This window comes from Suricata suricatta, chromosome 9, assembly GCF_006229205.1.
Source record: "Suricata suricatta isolate VVHF042 chromosome 9, meerkat_22Aug2017_6uvM2_HiC, whole genome shotgun sequence".
In the NCBI taxonomy this organism is placed as follows: Eukaryota; Metazoa; Chordata; class Mammalia; order Carnivora; family Herpestidae; genus Suricata; species Suricata suricatta.
Window position 1 is genome coordinate 102,411,354 of NC_043708.1, and position 25,128 is coordinate 102,436,481.

Genomic DNA, 25,128 nt, shown 5'->3' on the forward strand with positions numbered 1-25,128 from the left:
CACAGGTTTTACCTCCACTCTGCCCTCCACCCCACTACCAAAGTTACCTTTCCAGAATGCAAATCTGGTCTTTACTTCCCTGATTATTGCATGCAAGACAGGTCCAAATTCTCATGGTTTTCACCTCTGCGAAGTGGCCTTCCTGACTTGCTCTTCCAGTCGCATCTCCATCCATCTTATTCCTTTCATGTCACTTCTTGCAGTTTCTTCAAAACATTGTGCTCTATCCCCTGTGTTTAATATGCCATTTGTTTCCCTTCCGTGATCCAGTTAGCTTTTTCCCAGCTAGGTGCATCTCTGTAAGTATACATAACTGGGTCATACATTGAAGAGCATGCGTAACAAATTTATGGTTTAGAGAGTGATAATGAAAGGCTATCGTGTTCCCACCATCCAGTTAGGAACATTTCCATAACCCCCTAGGAGACAGTATTCTGTTATGCCTCTGCGCCTCTGCACCTGCTAGAATGCCTTAGTCTGCAGGGTGAACTCATCATCATTTGGAACCTCAGGTCAGCTCTGCCTCTTCAAGAGAGCCTCCACTGACTCCCTCGAGAGAGTAATGCTTCCATTATGCCTCCATTATGGCATTCCTAACAGTATTACAGTTGCTCACATGTTCGTCTCCCCAGTAGTCAATTGAAGATTCCAAATATTATTTAATCTCTGAATCTCCAGCAAGCAGCATGAAGGCTGGTAACACAGTAAGTGTTCAGGAAATAGAATGGATGTCCATACAACCTGGTTTGCCTGGAGAGTCCTGGTTTAGGTTTGTCCGAAAGCATTCCAAGTGCTTCCTTTACTCTGAAATGTGTCTAATGTAAATGACCAATTATATGATCACCCTGTCAATAAATGTGAAATGGATGAGTTAATGAACACAGGAAGATTTTCAGGAAGAGCAAATACATAAAGATTTTTAAAAATTCAACAGCTTGCCACTGTATCTCTTTCCTGCTTGAGAAGTGCTTGACTCTTGGAGACAGAGATGAATTTGCACAGACCAGATGCTCAATAACCTTTAGTGCACAATTAAGTTGAAAAATGTTAGCATATTCCTACTTTAAGAAAACCGAGATGTAAAATATGAATTTATACTACCATGTGACAGAGATGATTAAATATTATGTATGTTTACTACGTTGTAAGAACTAGAAGGTACATAAATTTTTAAGAGCTGACTTTACTGCTTGTTGAAATCAGAAATGCAGATTAAATACATTTTAGATTAAATCGAAATGATGGCATAATCAATGGGGGCGCGCACACACACACACACACACTCGTTAGTTGCATTTGCTTTTATGGAAAGATAAAAATCTCCTTGAGTTTCACATTATAAATAAAAATTTTAATTAAATTTTATTTAAAGCTCTTTTTGGTTATTCAAAAAGCAGTCTTTAATTACTATTAAACAAAAAATGGGAAGTGAGGTAATTCATATTTTGACAATAATCTTCTTCCGTCCAAGAGTATCATCTTCTTTGAAAGTCAACGTAATTCCCTGGAAGGCTTTTGACAAATTACAAATATGTAGTAGATTCTTGTCCATCTACTTCCTAACTACTTAATGCACTGTTGCATAGCAACAATTTTGTTTTCCTGCTTCTTCTTTGCGGGCAGTCTGAGAGTCTGGAATCTGCACTGGTTTGGTTGGGCTTGGGAATCTTTCTGGTACCAGGGGTGCAGGTATCCATTGTAGAAATCAGTAGCTGTTAGTGTTTTCTTGAGCATCACTGATCGAACACCAATCCAGCCATCCTAAAGAGCAAAAGGCAGTGACTAGACAGTGGTGGCAAAATTCATGGTAAATTTTAGTTTATAGAACTTTTATCATGAGAACAGACAAACCTACAAATCTTACCAAATGCCTAGTTGCAGACAGTACTTTACTAAGTAACATACATGATTCTTTGACTCTGAGTTTATTACTGAGTATATATATATATATATATACACACACACTCAGTAATAAACTCAGAGTCAAAGAATCACTGTATAGACCTGTATGTGTGTATATATATATATATATACAGTGTATAGACCTGTATAAATTAAACTTATTTAAATATAAAGGAGGTAGAATAAAGAAGTATATTACAGGGGCGCCTGGGTGGCTCAGTTGGTTGAGCGTCTGACCTTAGCTCAGGTCATGATCTCACAGTTCATGGGTTTAAGCCCTGCATTGGGCTCTATGCTCAGAGCCTGGAGCCTGCTTCTGATTCTGTGTGTCCCTCTCTTCTGCTCCTCCCCTGCTCATGATCTCTCTCTGTCTCTCAAAAATAAATAAATGTTAAAAAAAAGTATGTTATATTTGCATGGTACTTTATAGTCTTTAGTGTATGTCCATGTATCTTCTTATGACTAGTCATCAAAAACAGAATTGCTCTAAAAGTAGGCAGATCCAATATCATCCCCAGAGAAAACTGATTTTAGAAGAGAAAACTGATGTCCAGAGTAGGTGAGTGAGTTGTCCAATGTGACATAACTGGTGGGACTCAAACTCACACGTTCAGACAACCCCACCTTCTATGAGAGCAAACTGCAGATTTGCAATACAGATGTATAAAGACCCAGACAGGACAGCAAACATATGCCCCCTTTATTGTTTGAGAATAAGTTGAAGAAAGATGAAGAGAGGCTGATGTGGGAACTCTGTATCTACAGTCTGTGTAGGTCAGATCATTCCACCATTCTTTCATTTACTCATAAGTTATATATGTATGTATGTATGTTTATTTTGAGAGAGAGTGAGAGAGAGCACAAGTCGGGGAGGGCAGAGAGGGTGAGAGAGAATCCCAAGCAGGTTCTGTGCTGTCAGTGCAGAGTCCGATGTGGGTCTTGAACTCACAAACCATGAGATATGACCTGAACCGAAACCAAGAGTTGGACACTTAACCAACTGAGCCCTTATGACACATTTTAAACACAGCCCCTTGAGCATGAAACATTGCACATAAACACCATATGAAGGAAAATACCAGGAAACGGAAGAAATGTGCAACAGTTCTCAGGCCACTGTCATTAAACAATAATGGTTCTAACGTCATTTTATTTTGTTCTATGTTTTAATGTTTATTTATTTTTTAGAGAGAAAGAGAGTGTGAACAGGGGAGGGGCAGAGAGAGAGAGAGAGGGAGGGAGACACAGAATCCAAGGCAGGCTCCAGGCTCTGAGATGTAAGCTGTCTGGACAGAGCCCGACTCAGGGCTCAAACTCCCCAACAGTGATATCATGACCTGAGCCAAAGTTGGACGCTCAAATGACTGAGCCACCCAGGTGCCCCTAAAGTCATTTTAAATAGTTAAGAAGTCTCCTCTTTAACAACTGTTGAACACTAAAAGCAAGTAGGATATGGGCACTGTGGTAGTTTAGCTACATATGTCTATCTTTTGTGATAATCATATTAGCAAGATGACTTACTAGTTAAACAAGATTTGTTCTTTTCTTTCTTTTTTTTAAGTTTATTTATTTATTTACTTTGAGAGAGAAAGAGAACAGAGGAGGGACAGAGAGAGGATCCCAAGCAGGCTCTGTGTCATCAGTGCGGAGCCCAATGTGGGGCTCAAACTCATGAGCTGTGAGATCATGACCTGAGCCGAAATCAAGAGTTGGTCACTTAACAACTGATCCACCCAGGTGCCCCAAGACTTGTTAGTTATTAACAAGAACTTGTTAATTAAATTGGATTAGTGAGAATATACAAATTTATTTTAAGAAAGCACTAAGGTCACTGAATCTTCTTTGAGTGATAATGCTTTGGTAAAACATCACTTTAAAAATATTATACTAGGGGCGCCTGGGTGGCTCAGTCAGTTAAGCGTGCAACTTCAGCTCAGGTCATGATCTCACAGTCCGTGGGTTTGAGCCCTGCATTGGGCTCTGTGCTGACAGCCCAGAGCCTAGAACCTGCCTCAGAGTCTGTGTCTTCCTCTCTCTCTGCCCCTCCCCCACCCACATTCTGTCTCTCTCTCTCTCAAAAAATAAAGACATAAGAAAAATTAAAAAAATATTATACTACAGAATCTACTATTTCTTAAGAAAAATTAAACTGTCCAGATTGAGCCAATGCTCAATCTGATGGATAAACAGCTGAATGAAATTTTAACTAAAAATGATTCAACTCAGTAAAACAAGTACAATTTAAAACTAAAGGAAAATGTACCTTGCAACAAACCAGCAGTATTTGTGACTGTTTGTGATATATTACTGATCCTGGAATAACAGGTTGTCCTGTTAATTTTGGATCTAAAAAATGGGGGGGAAGGATATTAGAATAAATAATGTAACCTTACGGCGCTTCTGAAAAATCAAAAAAACATCCTACGAGGCAACACGAATACTAGAGATGCCCTGACTTTGTAACCCACACTTACGATGGAGCCATAATGCTGGTGTATCTCAAACTCAAAGGGAAGCTTTCAATATACAAAGGAACTTGAGTCCTTTATCTAGTCTCCCAGAGATCAACTAAAAATGCTGAATTTAGAAGTTTTGACCATTTGGGGGAAATAACTAGCTCCCAGTGGAAAGGTATATAAGAAGCTTAGGATCTAAGCTGGCCCTTCCATCCATGACCAAACAAGTCCCAATTCTCAGATTCCTGGGGAATTCTGACTCCTCCTGAACTGGGCCAGTTCCCTCTGTGACTCACACTCCTTCCGTCCACTACATTCGGAGGGCACTGATGGGCTTCAGAACGAACAGACTGTGTCATAAAATGCTTTACCCTGGCCTAGGATTCTCACTAAGATTTTCATTATGATATTCACCAGAATGAAACTGACCAAGTCATCTCACACTCCCTGAAAACCCTGGTATAAGGAATCAGAGCTTAAAGTAGGATAGTAATACTGCTTTGCCACATTCTTATCACGACTGAATGAAAAAAACTTGTGAATGGACACTGCAGAGAGTAAGACAGTAAATGAATATAAAGCATAGTCATTACTGAACTGACACAAACTAAAAGAACCCTTATTTTTAGTAATTGTGACCTGTGGTAAAAGACACATTTTCAAATAGACTATAGTAAAAACATTTTCCACATCAGCTATTCAAAAGTTAGTACCAGTGAGGACTGAACTATTAACTTCTACCAGTTCCAGAAGTTTAACGGTATTATCCATCCAGAGTGTCTGCAACGGAATCTGCAAATAAAATTAAAGAAAGAATGATAACTCAACCCCCAAACCCTTTTCACCTACTATTTTGTATTAATTTGGTCTGACTTCTCTCCCAATTACAGAGGAATTGGGAGCTAAGTCTCTAAACCTTACAAAACAGAACACAGCTGTGTCCCTCCACATCAGTCTCTAAGATTTTAAGATCTTAAACACTCTTTTAAAAATCAATGTTTAGGGGCGCCTGGGTGGCTCAGTGGTTAAGTGTCCAACTCTGGATTTCAGCTCAGGTCACAATCTCCATGCCGGCAGTGTAGAGCCTGCTTCGGATTCTCTCTCCCTCTCTGTCCCTTCCCAGCTTGCTCTCTTTCTCAAAGTCAATAAATGAACTTAAAAAAAAATCAATGTTTATATCTTTATTAACATTTCTAGTGTAAGATTTATGCTCGTTATAATAAAAGATGCATTACAATAATTACGTTAAAAAATTTAGTATTTTGTACTCCCATCCCTAGAAGTAACCACTGTTAACAATTTGATGTGTACATCTTTGTAGTTTTTTCCTACAAATATTATAAAACTCTAGAACGTTCTGTCTTACAAGGGACTTTTTTTGCTTAACAATAAGCATGGGCAACTTTCATTGGTGCATGCATGTCCATGTCACTCTTTATCTGCTGTACAATATTCCATTTTAAAATTATAATTATATAAATTCAATTATAATTTACGCAACCAAAACCTTTATGGGGAACATTTAAATTATTTTCATTTTCTTACTACTATTAATAGTAGTGCCAGGGTGTGGACTTTTAATCTTGGGTACAGTGATTTTTTTTCTCTAAGTTTTTTAGCTTTATGTAGTAATATTAGCTAGTCTTTTCTCTCATGACTCCAGTGGTTCATGTCAAACTTCAAAGGGCTATCCACACTTTAAGACTGCTAATGGTATAAAATTACCCAACTGTGCTTTTTCCCCCCAGTTCTTTGTGGCTTTACTCTGTTACATTAAATGTTTGATCCATCTACATTCTATGTTGACTTTGAAAGGCGGCTTTGAGGGCTTCTTCCTTAACGGCTAACCAGTTCAGCTGTCCCAACCCTGTTTACTGGACAATCCATCTCACCCTTCCCCACAATGTGAAATGCCACTTTTGTCACATTTTGATTTTAGGCTCATAAAAATTAACAGATACCAGGACATAAGTTCTCTCAAATTTCTGAAGTAAACAAATTGATTTTCAGACTGCAGTTCAATACTCCATTTCATAGATGAGGAAAGTGAGGCCCAGAGAAATGCAGCTGTTTCCCCAAGTTTAGACAGTTAGTAGAGCCAAGGACCGGAATCTGTGTTTTCTCATCCTCAGCTTGATGCTCTTTTTTATGACGTCCCCTAAAGAGGACATTTAGTTTTCAGAAGAATTAGATTGTTGCAAAGATTTGAACACTGCATCAAAGAAATAAATACATCTGATTGATAGGTAGGCATTCATGATCTTCAATGTGACATGTCTTAATACAATATCCTCTTCTTTTTCTAAATTTTTTTTTTTTTAAAGTAGGCTTCATGCCTAGAGTGGAGCCAAATTTGGGGCTTGGACTCATGACTCTGAGATCGATATCTAAGCTGAGATCAACAGTCAGAAACCTAACTGACTGAGCCACCCAGGCGCTCCGGTACAATATCCTCAAATTTGCTGACTTATTTTTCTTTCACTCACTTCCAGTAAGAGTTATGAAATAACTTTCATGTGTGTAACTTTTTTATTTCAAAGAACTCAAAATACTTCTAAAGCATGCTAACAAAAAAGGTTTATGTTTACTGAGAGTTATAAACATGCTGGGAATATAGTTCTGGTTCAGAATATATTCTTCCTCTTGAAGAGGGCAAAGGTCATCTTCACCTTATCATCACAGCACTGCAGAAGGCAAAGGGATGGTTAGAATATAGTAATTTCAGTATCCACCATCATTACTATCAAAATCACATGTTTGCATGGATTTAATTCACAAGATTTATCTCCTTTGATCTTGGCAGTTGTGGACATGGTTATTAACCCCATTGTAGAGGTAAAAAAGCAGAAACCCAGGAAATATTTGAGTTTTGCTCTTGGTTAATAAATGGCAGCTCTAAGAATCAAATTTCACCTCCTGGCTCCTAGGTACTCGTTCTGTTATACCACAAGTTTGTTCTCAGTTGTAAGGAAACGTGAATTACAGAAGATAAGGATCATTATACAGAAATGTAACTGTGTTTAATTTTTTAAGGAACTGTCAAATATGGTGCAGCTGCACCCATTTACATTCCTACCAACAATGTATGAGGGTTCCCAATTTCTCCCTATCCATGTCAATACTTGTTATTGTGTGTGTGTTTTTTTAATTATAGCAATCCTAGTGGGTATGAAGTGGAATCTCAGTACAGTTTGGATTTCATTTTTATAGCAACTAATGAAAATGATCATCTTTTCATGTTTCAGTAGGCATTTATAGATCTTCTTGGAAGCAATATCTTTTCAGATGCTTGGCCCTTTTTCTAATCACAATGTTTGTCTTTTTGTTGTCAAGTTGTAAGATGTTCTGGGTATTAGACCATTATCAGATATGTGATTTGCAAATATTTTCTTCCACTCTATAAGCTGTCTTTTCATTTTCTTGATAGTGCTTTTAAAAAATTTTTTAATGTTTTATTTATTTTTGAGAGAGACAGAGACAGAGACAGCATGAGCAGGGGAGGGGCAGAGAGAGACACAGGGAGATACAGAATCTGAATACAGACTCCAGGCTCTGAGCTGTCAGCACAGAGCCCAACATGGGGCTTGAACCCACAAACCGTGAGATCATGACCTGAGCCAAAGCCAGACGCTCAACCAACTGAGCCACCCAGGCGCCCCTTGATAGTGCTCTTTGAAGCCGCAATAGGTTTTAATTTTAAAGTCTAATTTCTCTATTTTTAGTTTGGTTACTTAAGCTTTAGGCAAGATATCTAAGAACCATTGCCTAATTCAAGATCATGAAGATTTCCGCCTAGGTTTTCTCCCAAGAGTCTTATCATTTCAGCTCTTATATTTAGGTCTCTGATCCATTTGGAGTTCATTTTTACACATAGTGTGAGGTAGGAATCCAAATTCATTTCTTTTGAATGTGGATGTCCAGTTGTCTGAGTACCATGTGTTAAAAAGACTATTCTTTCCCAGGATGCTTGGGTGGATAAGTTGATTAAGTGTCTGACTCTTAACCTCAGGTCATGATCTCAACTTTGAGCTGCATCAGGCTCTGCACTGACAGCAGAGAGCCTGCTTGGCTCTCTTCCTCTCTCTCTCTCTGCCCCTCCCCTACTCACACTTTCTATCTCAAAATAAATAAACTTTAAAAATTAAAAAAAAAGACTTTTCCCATGAAATTATGGTGGCACCCTTATCAAAATAGAATAACCATAAATGTGAAGGTTTATCTCTGGGCTCTCAATCCTATGCCATTGAGAAATAGGTCTATTCTTATGTTAGCACTCCACTGTCTTCATAACTGTAGCTTTGTAGAAACTTCTGAAATTAGAAAAGGCGAGTTCTTTAACTTTGTCCCTCTTGTTCAAGATTTTTTGGCTATTCTGGGTCTCTTGGGGTCCCATATGATTTTAGGATAAGCATGTCAATTTCTGCAAAGATGTCAACTGGGATTTTTATAGGAACTGTGTTGAAACTGTGGATCAGTTGGGGCAGCAGTGCCATCTTAACAATATTAAGGCTTCCAATCCATGAACAACAAGGTCTCTCCATTTACTTAGGTCTTCTTTACTGCTTTTTAGCTCTGAAAGTTTCTTTTGGATTCTTTGTGATTCTCCATATATAACATCATGTCATCTGTACATAGAGCTTTAGTTATCCCTTTCCAGTCTGATTCTGTATTGTTTTCTTTTTTCTTGTCTGATAGCCTTCGTTAGAACCTCCAGTACAACACTGAATAGAAATGGTGAGAGTGGACATTTTTGTTTCATTCCTGATCTTAGAGGGAAATCTTTCAGGCTTTCACCATTAGGTATGTTAGCTGTGTGTTTTTGTCAGGTTGGGGAAGTTCCCTTCTGTTCTTAGTTTGTTGAACATTTTTATCCTGAAACGGTGTTGGATTTTGTCAAATGCTTTCCTGCCTCTATTGAGAAATGATATGTCCTTCATTCTATTAATATGGTGTATTAATGAGTTGATTTTTGTGTGATGATTCAACCTTGCATTCCTCAGATAAATCCCATTTGGTCGTGGAATATAATCCTTTTTTTATAAGTTGTTGGATTTAGTTTGGTAATTCTGCTAAGGATTTTTGCTGCTATATTCATAAGGTGGTTTTCTTTTCTTGTAAACTCTTTATTCTTGTGAAGCCTATTTTCATGTGAAGTCTATTTTTGTAAAGTCACCGTATTCATGTGGTTTTCTTTTCTTGTGAGGTCTTTATCTTGTTTAGCCTACCTCAGGTTTTGTACTAGCTGCTCCCTCTGCCTGGAATGCTCTTTTCCTGATCTTGGCATGACTGGCTCCTTATTGTCTTTCAGACCAAAACTTAAATGTCAGTTCAGCAATGCCTTCCCCATCTATCTAATCTAAAATAACCTCCTGTTAATCTATCACATTATCTTGTTTTAATTTTCATCAAAGAATTTATCACACCATCTGATATTTTTCTTATTTATTTGCTTATTTGTTTCCATCTTCTCACACCATCTGTATCTCTAGTACCTAGAACAATGCCTGACACATAATAGGCTTTCAAAAAATATTTTAATGAGTGCACAAATAGGTGACTAATAGCAGATAACATTTAATGAGTTCCTATTCTTTGCCAGAAAATATACTAGATGCTTTATATAATATCAGCCCTAATTTTCAATGGGCAAATTAACCTCAGAGGTTAAGTAACTTTCCCAAGTCTACCAAGCTAGGAAGTGGCAGAGACAAGATGGAACTCAGCTCTGTCTGGCTCTGAAGTCCATGTCCTTTCCCTAAGCCATTCTGCTGCAGTGGGGAAAGTACAAAGTTTACAGAGAGACAGACATGGTTCCTAACCGGACTCTCACTAAAAATGTGACCTTGTGCAGCATTCAATAACCATCCATTCTCTACTTCAAGCCTCAATTTCATCAACTTAAAATCACATAATACCCACAACGTGAGGTTGTGATTCTCACTGAAGAACTTGCATTCTAGAGCTACTCAGTGACAGCTCTCCTTTTTAACCAACATTAATAATAGTCTATTAAAAATTCCATACTCAGTAGGCCAAGATTTCAAACAACACAAGAGGCTATTAAAATGAAGGGGGGGGGTTGGAAATAGTAAATTAAAAAAAAACTGAAATTTTAACTCAGGTGTTTAATAAATATTTATTTTTATTTTTTAAGAAAGATTTTAAGTAATCTCTACACCCTCAATGTGGGGCTTGAACTTACAGCCTCGAGAATGAGAATCACATGCTCCACTAATTGAGGTAGCTTGGCACCCCAGGTATTTTAATAAGTACTTAATAAATACTACATGTATAAATAAAGAATTATGTAATAAGTAATTTAAAGTTATAACTCCATTTTGTATACCGTCTGTAGAAATTAAGGATTGAAGAATTCAGTTGTAAAAAATTGGCTACAGGCAGAAAGACATACTAGAAAAAGCATGGGATTAGGAGTGAGAAGATTTAGATTTCCTTCATCCATGAAACTGGTAATAAACTTTGGTTATGGGAAACTGCAATATATATATATATTCAAAAGTGCTTTGTAACTCTAAGGCCCATATTAAAACTTAAAGGAATAACATTCTGATACATGCTACCACATGGATGAACCCTGAAGACATTATGCTAAGTGAAATAAGTTAGACACAAAAGGACAAATATTGTAGGATTCCATTTATATGAGATACCTAGAATAAGCAAATTCTGAGACAGAAAATAGGACAGTGGTTACCAGAGACTGTGGGAAGGGGAGGTGGTGGAACCAGTGTTCAGTGGGTACCGAGTTTCAGTGTGGGATGATGAAAAAGTTCTGGAGACTGACAGTGGCAATAGTTTATACAATGATATGAATGTACTTAATGCTACTGACTTATACACTTTTTTATTTTTTAAAAATTTTTTTAATGTTTTTATTTATTTTTTAATATAGAGAGAGACAGAGCATGAGAGGGGGAGGGGCAGAGAGAGAAGGAGACACAGAACTGGAAGCAGGCTCCAGGCTCTGAGCTAGCTGTTAGCACAGAGCCTGACGCGGGGCTCGAACCCACAAACATGAGATCTGACCTGAGCTGAAGCCGGAGGCTTAACCGACTGAGCCACCCAGGCACCCCTGATTTATACACTTTTAAAGAGATTGTTGAAATGGTAAATTTATGTTATGTATATTTTACCAAAATTTAAAAAAAGTTTCAAAAATAAAATGAATTTCAGGATTCTTTGGTTTGAGACTTATCCCTAAATAAAAAATATTTACAGTGCACGTGCACACACACACACACACACACACACACACACACACACAATTAAGTAAAACTGCAATCTGACTTCCAACTTACTATATTTCCAATGGCACGATATAGTCTGAATATTTGCTCTGAAGTTTGTTCCTCCCAATTTATACAGCTGGTACCAGCAGAAATCTTAGGGGCTACAAGATAAAGCCAATATCAAGAATAAATATCAGGTTCAATGGCCATGAATTGATAACTACTGATGCTGAATCATAGATACAAGAGAACTTACTTATATAATTTTCTCAACTTTTGAATAGTTTGAAATTTTCCATAATATAAAGTAAAAATAAACAAATCAATTGTACAAATACCAGAAGAAAAATGGGTAAAAATCTTTATAACCTGGGAGTAGAAAAAGCCCTTCTAACGACGACTCAAATCCAGAAGCAATTAAAGAATGATAAATATGACTACATAAAAATAAGCTTTTAATAAAAATAACCTTTTCTAAGACAAAAAGGTCATAAATCAAAAGATATGACAAACTAAAAGTATCTGTAATTTTTATTACAATACTTTAGATTTATAACAAATATAAATTATATGCTAATTTATATATATCTATGTAATATTATAACGTTAATATATCTAGGAGTACTTTATATCATATAGATTTATTTAAATTTATTATATAGGGGTGTCTGGGTGACTCGGTTGGTTAATCAAAGTCCGCCTTCGGCTCAGGTCATGATCTCAGTTCCTGAGTTCAAGGCCCACATCGGGCTCTGTGCTGACAACTCAGAGCCTGGAGCCTGCTTCAGATTCTGTGTCTCCCGCTCTCTCTGCCCTTCCTCTGCTTGTGCTCTGTCTGTCTCAAAAATAAATAAACATTAAAAATTTTTGGTTAAATCTGTTATACGAAGTACTCCTAAAAGCTAAGAAGAGAACAAACCAAAAATGTGATAGAAAAATGGGCAAAATATATAATGTCCTTTCCCGGAAAAAAGAAATGCAATTAGTCCTTAAACATATAAAAAGATCCTCAACCTCACTCACAGAAGTAATGTAAACTAAAACTACTCCAACATGCAACTTCTCATTTATTTGATTAGGAAGTAAAATACGCTCCAAGTTATCTATAATGGCATTACTTGAAATAGCAAAAGTTTGGAAACAACCAAAGTGTCCATCAATAGGGGATCTGGTGAACAGGTTATGATCTATCCACACACGTGAGAACTATGCTGCCATAAGAAGGAACAAGGAAAATCTCTTCTTGCTGATAGGAAAGGGTTTCCAGGGTACACTGTTAAGTTAAAACAAAACCAAAACCAAAAACCCAGAGGTACAAGAGTATTCATTTTATGCCACCTTTTGTGGGGGAAAAAAAAAAAGAAAAATCCTTAAAAAAAAGACAAACCATGGTTTTGCTTATTTTGATAAAAGGGAACAACTGGAAGACTAAATCAGAAACTCATAAAATTAGTGACTTAAAGAGGGAGGGAAACCGGAAGGAGGAACTAGGGATGGAAGTGAAACTCCTCTGAGTATAATTTCTCAAGTGGCTTAAATTTTTAATCATATTAATGTTTTATATGATTCAAAAAATCAAATTTAATCATAAAGAGGAAAAAAGCAACTCTGAAAATTGAAAACAAACTGAAGCAAATAAATTTAACTATATATCAAACTAGATAACAAAACCACATGGAAAAAATAATCTTCAATAAGTTTTAAACCTGGTACTCTGCATACTCTTAGCAGGGTATAGTTTATGGACAAAACTGCAGAGAAATCTGAAATATTACTCAGTAGTTTCATTGTCTGTAGTAATACTGGTGTTGTAATTTTGAAACTATTTTATGCCTAGCAATTAAATAAATAGGTCAGTGTTAATTTTTGAAAAGATACTCAGTTTAAAAGAAAATATAAGAAAAACTTTGAAATTAAAATTTAAATCAGTAACAGTATGAACTCAAATATTATTTAAAAAGTATAATCTCTCAGGGCCCCCGGGTGGCTCAGTTAAGTGTCTGACTTCAGCTCAGGTCATGATCTAGCTGTTCAGAGTTTGAGCCCTGCATCTGGCTCTGTGCTGACAGCTCAGAGCCTAGAGCCTATTCCAGATTCTGTGTCTCTCTTTCTCTCTGATCCTCCCCCTCCCTCCCTCCCTCCTTCCCTCTCTCTCTCTCTCTCCCTCTCTCTCTCTCTAAAAAATAAAACATTCAAAAAGTATATATAATGCCTCACCTTGTTTACTGGTACCTTAGCCTAGAATCATAGTTGTACCAGACAGATCTAAATATCACCCCCCACTAAAATGAACAAGGGAGAGATGGCTGATTCGAACATGGGACAGAGAATTCACAAGGTGACCCTGGGACATCTTAGAAAAGCAAGCAAGGAAGCACTAAAAAACTAGTTGACGTTGTCAAAAGGATACAGATCTAGGGGTACCTGGGTGGCTCAGTCAGTTAAGCATCCAACTTCAGCTCAGGCCATGATCTCATAGTTAGCGAGTTCAAGCCTGGTGTCTGGCTCTGTGCTGACAGCTCAAAGCCTGGAGCCTGCATTGGATTCTGTGTCTCCCTCTCTCTCTGTCCCTCCCCTGCTTGCACCCTGTCCTCTCTCTCTCTCTCAAAAATAAACATTAAAATTTTTTTAATAAAAATAAAATAAAGGATACAGGACCCAACTTTAAGGGACTCCCACTGGCCAAATTTGGGATGACTTGAGCAGCACAAAAAATTATAAATGTAATTAACTGTAAAACACAAAAAATGAAAATCCACGAGTCAAATGATAATTTAAAAAACGAATTTGCTGGAATACCTGCGTAGCTCAGTTGGTTGAGCATCCAACTTTGGCTCAGGTCATGACCTTACTGCTGGTGGGTTCAAGCTCTGCATCGGGCTCTGTGCTGACAGTTCAGAGCCTGGAGCCTGCCTCAGATTCGATGTCTCCCCCTCTCTCTGCCCCTCCCATGCTCATGCTCTGTCTCTCTCTGTTTCTCAATAATAAAGAAATGTTAACCAAAAAATTTTTTTTAAACTAATTTGCTACTATAATTGAAGGTGATTATGGCTTCAACTTCCTCCTCTAAAAAATTGGTAGATGGGTGTCTGGGTGGCTCAGTCAGTTAAGCGGCCGACTTCAGCTCAGGTCACAATCTCTCAGTTCAGGGGTTTGGGTCCTGCATTAGGCTGTGCTGACCATTTGCTCTAAGCCTGGAGCCTGCTTCTGATTCTGTGTCTCCCTCTCTCTGATCATCCCTCACTCATGCTCTGTGTCTCTCTCTTTCTCAAAAATAAATAAGCATTAAGAAAAAAATTTTTTTAATTGGTAGAGAAAGAATCAAGCATTGATCCAATCACTTTTGGATGAACTAAAATTCACCTTCAATTAAGGAGGAAAAGCTCTTCTTTACAGAATAATGTCAAGTATTAAAGGTAAAAGGAATTGAAAAATCACCATTCTGAAACCCCTAATGAAATAATTAATTTAATGAAGAAGCATCAACCCATGCCAAAATTATTATGTGAAAGGTTGTTAGAACTAACAGAATATTGGCATGGTGCCCCACAGATTACCTGCCAACTGCAAAGAGAGAAACAAATCTTTGTACTGGATTCAACCAAATGACCCAGTTTAACCTCACTCGCCTCAATACAACCTGGTATTATGGCTCACTGATCTGACATCCAAAGACTGGAGCAGAGAGAGGCAACACTTCTCTGAGTATATTCTTTTAAACAGTTTTGACTTCTGAATCATGTAAATGTTTTACATGTTCAAGAAATAAATCATAAATAAAAATAAAAAGACTCCTTAAAATTAAAAATAAACTGAAACAGGGCGCCTGGGTGGCTCAGTTGGTTAAGCGTCTGGCTTCGGTTCAGGACATGATCTCACGGTTTGTGGGTTCAAGCCCTGTATCAGGCTGTGTGCTCACAGCTCAGGGCCTGGAGCCTGCCTCAGATCCTGTGTCACCCTCTCTTTCTCTGCCCCTTCCACCCTCTCAAAAAAACTAAACATTAGAAAAATTTTTTAGTATATACTAAATACACGCACCCACACGGAGAAAGAAAATATGGTCAACATGAATCATTGTTGATGCTGGGTGAAACAGGTTCCACCACCTTTTAACTTCTCTCTGTTTGGTACTTTTCAATATGAAGAAGTGGGAAAAACTTTTATCCTTCAGGAAGCTACATGGTAAGTGGGGAAAGGGAGACCATACCAACTATTCTTTGGAAAGGGACATATAAGTGGGCACTAAACCTTCAATCAAAATTAAGGGAAATGTGCAAGTGAAGAAGTCAGAGCGTTTGGGTGCTATTGTGACAGACAAAACCTACGGAGGAGGGAAGGGGCTCTGCAGCCCTCACTCACCATGTGTCACTCCCTCAGTTGGCTGCGGTCTTCCATTGCTCAAACTCTCAGGCAGATTTTTCAAAACTGAAATAAGCTTAAAAAAAAAAGAGAGAGAGTAACATATTCAAGGTGAGAAGAAAAAAACAGAAATACATTATAATTCAGTACTGTGAGAACTACCAAGGGTTTTAAAGGAGCTGTGTGGCAGGGCAGGGCAATAAGGCTTAAGCTGTGATGACACGTCTGCTCAACGGTGTTTGTGTGTGGATGCTGCTCTCTGCAGAGGACGGGGTAATGTTTTGCTTTTAGAGAATGCTGAGCTTTGCCTGGCTCTGCACACTCTGGTTTCAGGACAGCGTGTGCTCCAGAATCCACACTCTCACCCTGCGGGAGGGAAGGCAGGAGTCTCAACGAAGGAGAATGTACTCTGGAGTCACACGGTTCTGGGTTCAAATTCCGATTCCACCACCTACTAGTGTGTCATTGTAGAGAAGTTATTTGACTTGTGTGGCCTTCAACATCATCATCTGTAAAACCAGTGACACTCACAGCTACCTCAAAGGTTTTTTGGGAAGATTAAAAAACAAAATGTCTACAGAGTTTCTAGAATAGTCCTGGCACATGAGCCAGTGCTTGATAAATGAGAGCCACTATTATAAAAACACTTCCGAGAGGCGAGTGCCTAGATTAGAAAGCACCATCTAGATGGCGGGAAACTATCCTCTACATAAAATTAATTAGTTCATGTGAAAATCATTAACTTGGTCATTAAGTATTCACTCAGACCAACTATATGCAGATTCAAGCTATACAAAGCCGAAGAGCTCGTGTATAGCAAGGGGGTCCACAGGGCTCCAGTGTGCGTGGAGGCGATGGCGGCCGCACAGGCGCAGAAGGGTCCGAGGGAAAGGCCGCCGGCCAGTCTGACGGGGCTGCCAGTGAGTTTGTAAGAGTGAGGGTGAGACTAAGGGCCTCACTGAAACATGGTGTGCTGGGCCACATTTCTTTGAGAGCCTTTATTAAGCACCTACTCTGTAAATTCCTCAAAGACTTACATGAGAAATGTCAACCTAAATTTTAGGAAGCCAGGGATAGAAAAAGAAAAAGCTGAAAATTTCACATCATGCAAGTGTTCAACACAAACAGGAGACCTGCTGAAAGAGCAGGAAGCAGTGGGATGCGGGAGAACTGTACCATGTTGGCACCCAGTCTTGACAGCACTGCCTCCAGTTCCTTTGCGGTGCTCTTAGGTGGCACAGGAACCGTTTCCTGTTTGAGAATTGGGCCTACGTCAAACCTACCGAAAAACCAAAAGCAAATGATAACATTACTGTTTTTTAAAATCAATATGTTTGTCTACATGAGTGTTTACACACCACAGGGACAGTTTAGCCCTGGCTGTGAATCTGATGGTTAGTCGTTAGCAAAAGAGATATGTCAGTCTAAAAGAAGCAAAATCTCACCTGTACTTAGATTTTAAGTCTGTTTTTTCCAAAAGGTAAAAAGTAAGAAGCTGCACATCAGGGATTTAATTGTAGTCACAAATAATTCCACCTTGGGGCTCCTCAGTCTGTTAAGCATCCATCTTCAGTTCAGGTCGTAATCTCACAGTTTGTGGGTTTGAGCCCCGCTTCGGGTTCTGTGCTGACAGCTCAGAGCCTGGAGCCTGCTTCGGGTAATGTGTCTCCCGCTCTCTCTGCCCCTCCCCTGCTCACATTCTGTCTCTCTCTCAAAAATAAATAATAAAAAACATTAAAAATAATAATTCCACCTTTAGTAATAAATAGTATTTTTAAACTTTTAAAAAAATTTTTTTTTAAATTTATTTTTGAGAGACAGAGAGAGACAGTGTGAGCAGGGGAGGGTCAAAGAGAGAGAGACACACAGAATCTAAAGCAGACTCCAGGCTCTGAGCTAGTTGTCAGCACAGAGCCTGACGTGGGGCTTGAACCCACGAACTGTGAGATCATGACCTGAGCCAAAGCTGGACGCTTAACCAACTGAGGCACCCAGGCGCCCCAATAAATAGTATTTTAAAAGTTTCTATTTATAAAATGAAGGCATAGAGCAAAAATATTGATTCTCCAAGGAAGTAAAATCATAATGATTCCTTCCTATATTTCCTTTGTCAAAGGACAAGAGTTTTGCCTGCATTATAATTACTAACTAAAAGTGATTAATTAAAAGTAGACACAAGTGTATTTGCATTCCCAAAGTCTTACATTGTTTTACATCCAGCTCTGTAAATACTGGCTATCAACTTTATTAGAAATATGCTTTATTTTAAATATTTCACTTTGTGGTTGTTAATTCTAGTTTCAATTCAATTTCAATTCTAATTTCAGTCTAATTTCTATTCTATGAACTTTAATAAAATTCCTGCTATAAAAAATTACAAACATTCATAAAACCAGAGTGAACAGTCACTTGAATCCCCAAATAACATCACCCAGATTTTGAATCATCAAAGTTTTGCAACTCGTTTTATCTGTCCCTCCCTTTTTCTGAAGTTAGTTAAAGCAAATCTCAGATATGCAGTTGTTCTTGTGAACCTGTGAATTATTTTCTATGGGAACACTGGGTGATAACAGATAGCAACTTAATATAATCCTGTTTCTTAAACCATACTATGATTTTTAAAAAATTAAATGTTTAAGACAATTATATTACACATTGGCATACGATATGGTCTTACTTCAGGTCCCCAAAATTTTTGACCACAGAAACCTAGGCCAACAGAACTGAGATTAATAACAATTAATATACAAAATTCCACCTCTCATTTACACAATGTGTTTTAAAGAAATCCACTTGTTAATGATATAATTTATTTCAATTAACAACTCAAACAATTCACAAGGACTTTAAAGAGACACTTCGTAATACAAAACCACATACAGTTTGTGTTAGAAACCAGGAAAAGACAAAAAGGGAAGGCACTTTGGAGTTAGAGGAATTAGCACCATCCATTCATCCACTTCCACGTCTCCTCCAAACAGACTTGACAGCAACATTCAAAATTATAAAGTCTAGAGAAAAGGAAGTGTCTTCTACCTTTTAGGTCTGATTTGCATAATTGTCACTCCAGTAACTGTGTCTCCATGAAGCACGGTATGGATTATAGGCGCTGGGCCACGCCACCTCGGGAGGCAACTGGGGTGGACATTCAATATGCCACTGAGTCAGAAAAAGGCAGAAATTAGTGTGCAAGTGGGCTTTACCATTTTGTTCCTGCTACCTAAACAAATGTGCTACTTTTTACCATTATACTTACCTAGAAAGTTTGAAAAGCAAAGTTAGTTCTAGTCTTATACCTGGGGTGCCTGGGGGCCTCAGCTGGTTTAGCACCCAACTCTTGATTTCAGCTCTGGTCATGTTCTCACAATTCATGAGTTTGAGCCCTGAGTCAGGCTCTGCACTGTCAGTGCAGGATTCTGTGTCTCCTCTCTCTCTGCCCCTCCCCTGCTCATGTGCTCTCTCTGTCTCAAAAATAAATAAATTTTAAGAAAATCTAGTCTTATACAATCGGTAAAGGGAGCCAGAGATTGTTTACTCTCTTACCATAAGAGGCCAATGAAACTCAATTAAAAACAGAACAAGAACAAACTCACTGTTCCAAAGATGTTGCCTAATAGTCTGTGATGTCTGGGAGTTGTTCAAGATTTTATTTTTTAAAAAATCTCTACACTCAACTTGGGGCTTGAACTCACAACCGCAAGATCAAGAATCACATGCTCCACCTACCGAGCCAGCCAGGTGCCCCTGGGAGTTTTTAAATAAAAGCAAAAAATACCTTTTATACTGTATGAGAAGAACTTCTCAAACCCTACTGTGCGTGTCATGGACAATGTGAATATTTATAGTTTAGTCACATAATTACCCTTGTTTTACTTAATTTGCATACAGAATGCCTACAACAAGCTTCTTAAATCCCCCACCCAATGATTTATTTTTGTTATCCTAACACACCTATCGCCCATAGTTGAGCAATTTACATCATTTACTAAGTAAGCTGTCTTAGTTTAATGATGTCTCCACTGCAGGAAGATGGACTTGGGGGAGTAGGTCTATGAGACGAGGGTCTTACATTCAAAGCTCTATTCAGACCAGTCTTACTCACCCAGTAAATATTTACTGAGCAGAGTTCATGTGCTGGCATGGTTCTCAGTGCTGGGGATATAAGCAACGTTGAACCAAAGGAGAAAAAATTCTGCCCTCAGGGAGCTTACGTGCAAGGGTGGGAGATAAGCAATAAAAAAAAGTGTAAAAAGTTTGCCAGATGGTTCTAAGGGCTATGGGAAAAATGAAGCAGAGAAGGGGTAGGAGTATTAGGTGGCAGACTACAATTTTAATAGGATTCACAGAAACTTTTACCAGTAAGACATGAAGAGGTGAGGGAATAAGACATGCAAACATTCCAGGCAGAGGGAACAATAAGCAGAGAGGTCTTGAAGAAGGTAAATGCTGGGCAAGTTCAAGAACAGCAGAGAGGCCAGTGTGGCTGGAGCAGAATGAACCTTCTGAATAACACTAAGCCAGCCAGGAAGGGACCAAACCCAGTAGGTAGGTCCAAATAAGCCCATGTAAGGACTTTGACTTCTTCGGAGATGGGAAAACACCAGAGAATTTTGAGCAGAGTGACATGATCCAACTTCTGCTTTAAAAGTATCACTTTGGGGGACGCCTGGGTGGCTCAGTTGGTTAAGCGTCCAGCTTCGGCTCAGGTCATGATCTCACGGTTCATGGGTTTGAGCCCGCGTCAGGCTCTGTGCTGACAGCTAGCTCAGAGCTTGGAGCCTGCTTCAGATTCTGTGTCTCCCTCTCTCTCTGACCCTCCCTTGCTCACGCTGTCTCTCTCTGTCTCTCAAAAATAAAAAACATAAAAGGAAAAAAAAAGGATCACTTTGGGGCACCTGGGTGGCTCAGTCAGTTACTGTTTGACTCTTGATTTTGGCTCAGGTCATGCTCGGCAACAGACGTGGAACCTACTTAAGATTCTCTCTTTCCCTCTGTCTCTCCCCTGCTTGGCCGCTGGTTTGGTAAAAGACTGAGAAGGCCAAGACCAGGAAAGGACACCAGTTAGGGGGCTACTGCAGAATGACCGTGAGAGCAGCAGCAGTAGAAGTGTTGAGCCAGTCAGATTCTAGATAGAATTCGAAGACAGAGCCAACAGGATTTTCCGATGGACTGGATGTGTGGGGTGAGATAAGCAGTAAGAATGACTGAAAGGTTTTGAGTCTCAATAACTAAAAGGGTGGAGTTGCCATTTATGGAGATGAAGATCTGGGGAGAAGCAGGTTTGAGGCACAAGTTCGGGAATGCAGTTTAGGACATCTTATGTGTAAGGTGCCTATCAGACACCCAGGCAGAACTGTGGAGGAGGTAGTGTGCATCAGGGGCCTGGAGTTCAAGGTGAAATCTGAACTAGAGGCACAAATTTGGGAGCTGTCAGCATATTCATGGAATTTATTTTATTATTGTTGTTGTTAATGTTTATCTATTTTTGAGAGAGAGAGAGGACGCAAGCAGGGGAGAGGCACAGAGAAGGGGAGAGGATTGGAACCAGGCTGTGCACTGACAGGAGCAGAGCCCGCTGGGGGGCTCGAACTCACAAGCTGTGAGATCATGACCTCAGCTGAAGTCAGAAGCTCAACCCACTGAACCACTCAGGAGCCCCCATATACAACGAATTTAAATGAGGGTGAACGAGAGCGCAGAGACCTAGAGCATCATATATTTCAACTGTTCATGACACTAACACAACTTTTTTTTTTTACCTTAAGAGAAAGTACTAACGACAGCAGAATTAGAATTCAAGTCATTGCACTTTAGACACCAGGCCCATATGTAAAGACCAAGGCCTCTATACTTTATTTCCTTAAAAAGACTTACTAGGGAAATTTAAGAATAAGAGCCTCACTCAAAAGTCGGCCGAATGAAGCTACCACTCCAACGTCATAGTCTCCAGATCCCACATCTGGCCACTCGTACACGGGAAGCTGAGATTGGACAGCGTATTGCTTCACTGGCGGTCCTTTTGGGGATGGGGAGGGCACAGTGACCACCTCCAATTTTTCAATTAACTCTTCCTCTTTGTTTTCCCTACAGTGGAAAGATTGGAAGAAAACGTTAAGACAATGATTCAAAGCTAAACTACCTCCCATACTTCCACAGTATTTTTATAGTTAAATTCACAAAACATTTAAGGATAAGTGATTAAAACTAGTACAACTGATAGATTGGGGTTTTATTTTGTATTTACTTTTAATTACTTTTAAAGAGCCACAAGTGGCTAGTGGCTACTGTTTGGATAGCCTGGTTCTAGAAATTTCCTGTGCATACAGAAACATACAGTACAGACGTTTTACACAACTAGGATATTATATATATTGTTCCGCATTTTGGTTTTTTCCTCTTAATACTATATATACTATTATATGAGTCTTTTTAAAAAGTGGGTTAAATATACACTGGCTAGTATATCTGTCAAACATTTCTAAAATGAAACACTGAAAGCAGTAGCTGTCTCTGATGAGAGGAACTGGGAAATGATAGAGGCAAAAGGAACTGGCTTAACACTGTATATCCTTTGAACCTTTTGAAATTTGTACCACAACCATGTGTTAGTCAAACAATAAATACTTTACACACACACATGCGCACACGAGCATACACCCACGGGCATCATTTCATAGCAGCATATTTAGCACTACTACTTTCTTTTTACCTGCTATATAGTATTCCAGTACCTGGGATGGGGTTAATTTATTTAGCAGGTACTGCATCAGGTATTGAGAAGTAATAAGGAAATGAATATATAGCGACAAAGCACAGCAATAATGGAGCTGCCAAGTGTAACATCGGCAAAAGGGTCGGCACACAGTGCGATTCCGAGGCAATCTGGGGAAAGCAGCACGTGGAGAGTACATCAGAGAGGGTGTGCAAGGGGACATTTGTGAGGTGTGAGGGGAGTGTTTCAGGGTGCCAGGGCAGAGAGCTGGGGGGAGGCATATGATACAAGGGGATTGACGGGGGAGTCACTAAGTGGGCTGCTGTGAGGAATAAACGGAGGTTGCTGAAAAAGAAGCCAGAGACGTTTATTTGGGTAGAACCACCACCTTATTCCATGAACTTTCAGAACAGGGTGGATCTCCATTTTTTCCCCCCAGCAAATAAGATTTGTTAAATTTTAGAAATACTAAATGTATACCTAAGAGTTCTGATTTATAAATTTATTCAGTTGAAATAGTTCGGCTTTAGGCTCTTTCCTCATTTTGGCCCCAGAAAACCGGGTCCCGTTGTATACAAGGAGGAGATAGATGGGGGCAGGGAAGTAAGACACGGGAATGCCTGTGCCTGGTAAGAAGCCCAAAGGATTGGAGGGTACAAATTACATGAACAGGAGGCAGAAGGAGAAAGTGGGAAGGGGAGGACTTTGAAGTCAGACCCCGTTTCAGGACTGGACCAGTTCATTTGATGACCTTGGGCAATCGCTTAGCCTCTCCGGGCTCCGGTTTCCTTAAACACAAATGGGGCAAGGGGGCGGTGGCTCTGGACGGTGAGGGACTAGTGCGGGCTCGGCCCCGTGGAGCGCCAGGTAGCGCTCGGAAACGGACAGACAGTGCCCGGAGCCGGAGTGCAGACCGGAGGGACCAGGCGGGAGCGGTGCACCTTCCGGGCTCCCGGAGACGTCAAGGTCTGGGCCCAGCCTTCCGGCGCCGCTGCTATCCCTGACGAGGAGTCCAAGTCCTCGGAGCGGGCGGCAGTGGCTCGGCAGCAGCGCCTTCGGCAGCCGGGCCCCCCAAGCCCCGGCCCCGGTACCTGGCGGCGTGCAGCGCCCGCAGCGCCTCGCGGGCAAACTGGTCCGTGCCGAAGAAGAGCACCCGCCAGGGCGGTTTCTCGCGGACCCGGACGTCCCGGCCGTCTTCCCCGCCAGAGGACGCGCAGACCCCAGCCAGCACTCGCCACTGGGGGCTCGGCCTTGCATCGGGACCTCCACCTGCGGGCCTGCACCCCCAGCAGCGCCTCACCAGAACCCTCATAGTCTCCGAAGGCAGCCTACTCTGCGCAGGCGCGACGGAATGGGAGAGGGTGTGCGCAGGCTTGGCCGGAGGGGCGGGGCGGGGCCGGGGAGGAGGGCTGAGGGGCGGGGCCTGCTAGCGACTGGGGCGGGGCCTGTACGGCTGGAGGCGTGGCCCGCCTGTATTGGAGCGCATCTAGAAATTTGCTAGCTCGAGCTTCCCCGTGATTTTTGTTGATTTTGTTTGCACGATTTTGCCAGGCTCCCAAAAGAAGTCTTTCGGGAACAAATCATGTGTTTTCAGACACTAAAATATCATTTGTTAAGTAATTATGATAATATTTACTGAGTATTGTATGCCATGATTTGGCTAAGCATTTTATATCCATATTATCAGTTAATCTTCATATCAGACATATAAGGGAAATATTATCATTTTATTGAAGAGAATCCGAGGCTCAGTGAAGTTAAGAGAATTACCTACCTTAGGTCCTGACCGCTAGTTCATGTTGCTCCAAAGCCTATAATCCTAACCATTTGGTCTTCATCGCAATCCTATATACTAGGCAAGTCAATGTCCCCATTTTGAACCTGAGGAAACTGAGGCTTAGTTATTTGCTCAGATTCTAATGAAATGAAGACCCCCACTCTTGCCCTTATCCTGTGGGTTCCCTTCCACACAGAAAGATACCATAGGGGAGATTCTCAGGGGAAAAAAGCAGAGAAGCTATCTCCAGAAAACCTGTAAGGTCATTAGTGCTTAGATTCCGTATTCTGGAGGCCCACACAGTGGCTTTCTCGTATGATCACATATCTTGTGTATGACTATAGATTCCTTTCTAATCTAACACATTTTATCATCACACAATCTTAGACCCGGTGACCCTGGATCAGTCATTTTTCCTCAATTTTGAGCTCTGCACATCCTGTGCCTTTGGCTTGCTATTCCTTCTAGATTGCGGTCCTCACCTCACTTCCTCTCTAAATGATATCCATTATTCAGTGCCATTCAGATATCCTCCCAGAGGCCTCTTGCTCTTGCCTGCGTGGATTTCATGTGCTTTTCCATGTGCCTCTTTCATGTTCTGAGGTAACCACTGCTTCTCACCACAGTTTGGAATTATTGATGGGAGTTGTCTAATTATGCCTAAACATTTAC

General features: G+C 40.0%; 1 protein-coding gene across 3 annotated transcripts; it reads right to left on the reverse strand.

Moving 5' to 3' along the window:
- Positions 1-1,286: 1,286 nt before the first annotated feature.
- On the reverse strand, positions 1,287-24,037 carry MTFMT (mitochondrial methionyl-tRNA formyltransferase). 3 transcript variants are annotated; one of them, XM_029951841.1, is made up of 9 exons: positions 23,771-24,033; positions 21,842-22,051; positions 19,004-19,126; positions 17,144-17,246; positions 15,968-16,043; positions 11,678-11,769; positions 5,072-5,150; positions 4,166-4,248; positions 1,287-1,761 (listed from the first exon to the last, which is right to left on the reverse strand). In XM_029951841.1, the coding sequence occupies exons 1-9, from the start codon at positions 23,989-23,991 to the stop codon at positions 1,564-1,566; spliced, it is 1,185 nt and encodes a 394-aa protein (XP_029807701.1). In that variant the 5' UTR covers positions 23,992-24,033; the 3' UTR covers positions 1,287-1,563. The 3 variants fall into 3 exon arrangements, with proteins under 3 accessions (XP_029807701.1, XP_029807702.1, XP_029807703.1); XM_029951843.1 differs by lacking the exon at positions 4,166-4,248 and having other exon boundaries at positions 1,675-1,761; positions 23,771-24,037; XM_029951842.1 differs by lacking the exons at positions 4,166-4,248; positions 5,072-5,150.
- Between the last annotated feature and the right edge of the window lie 1,091 nt (positions 24,038-25,128).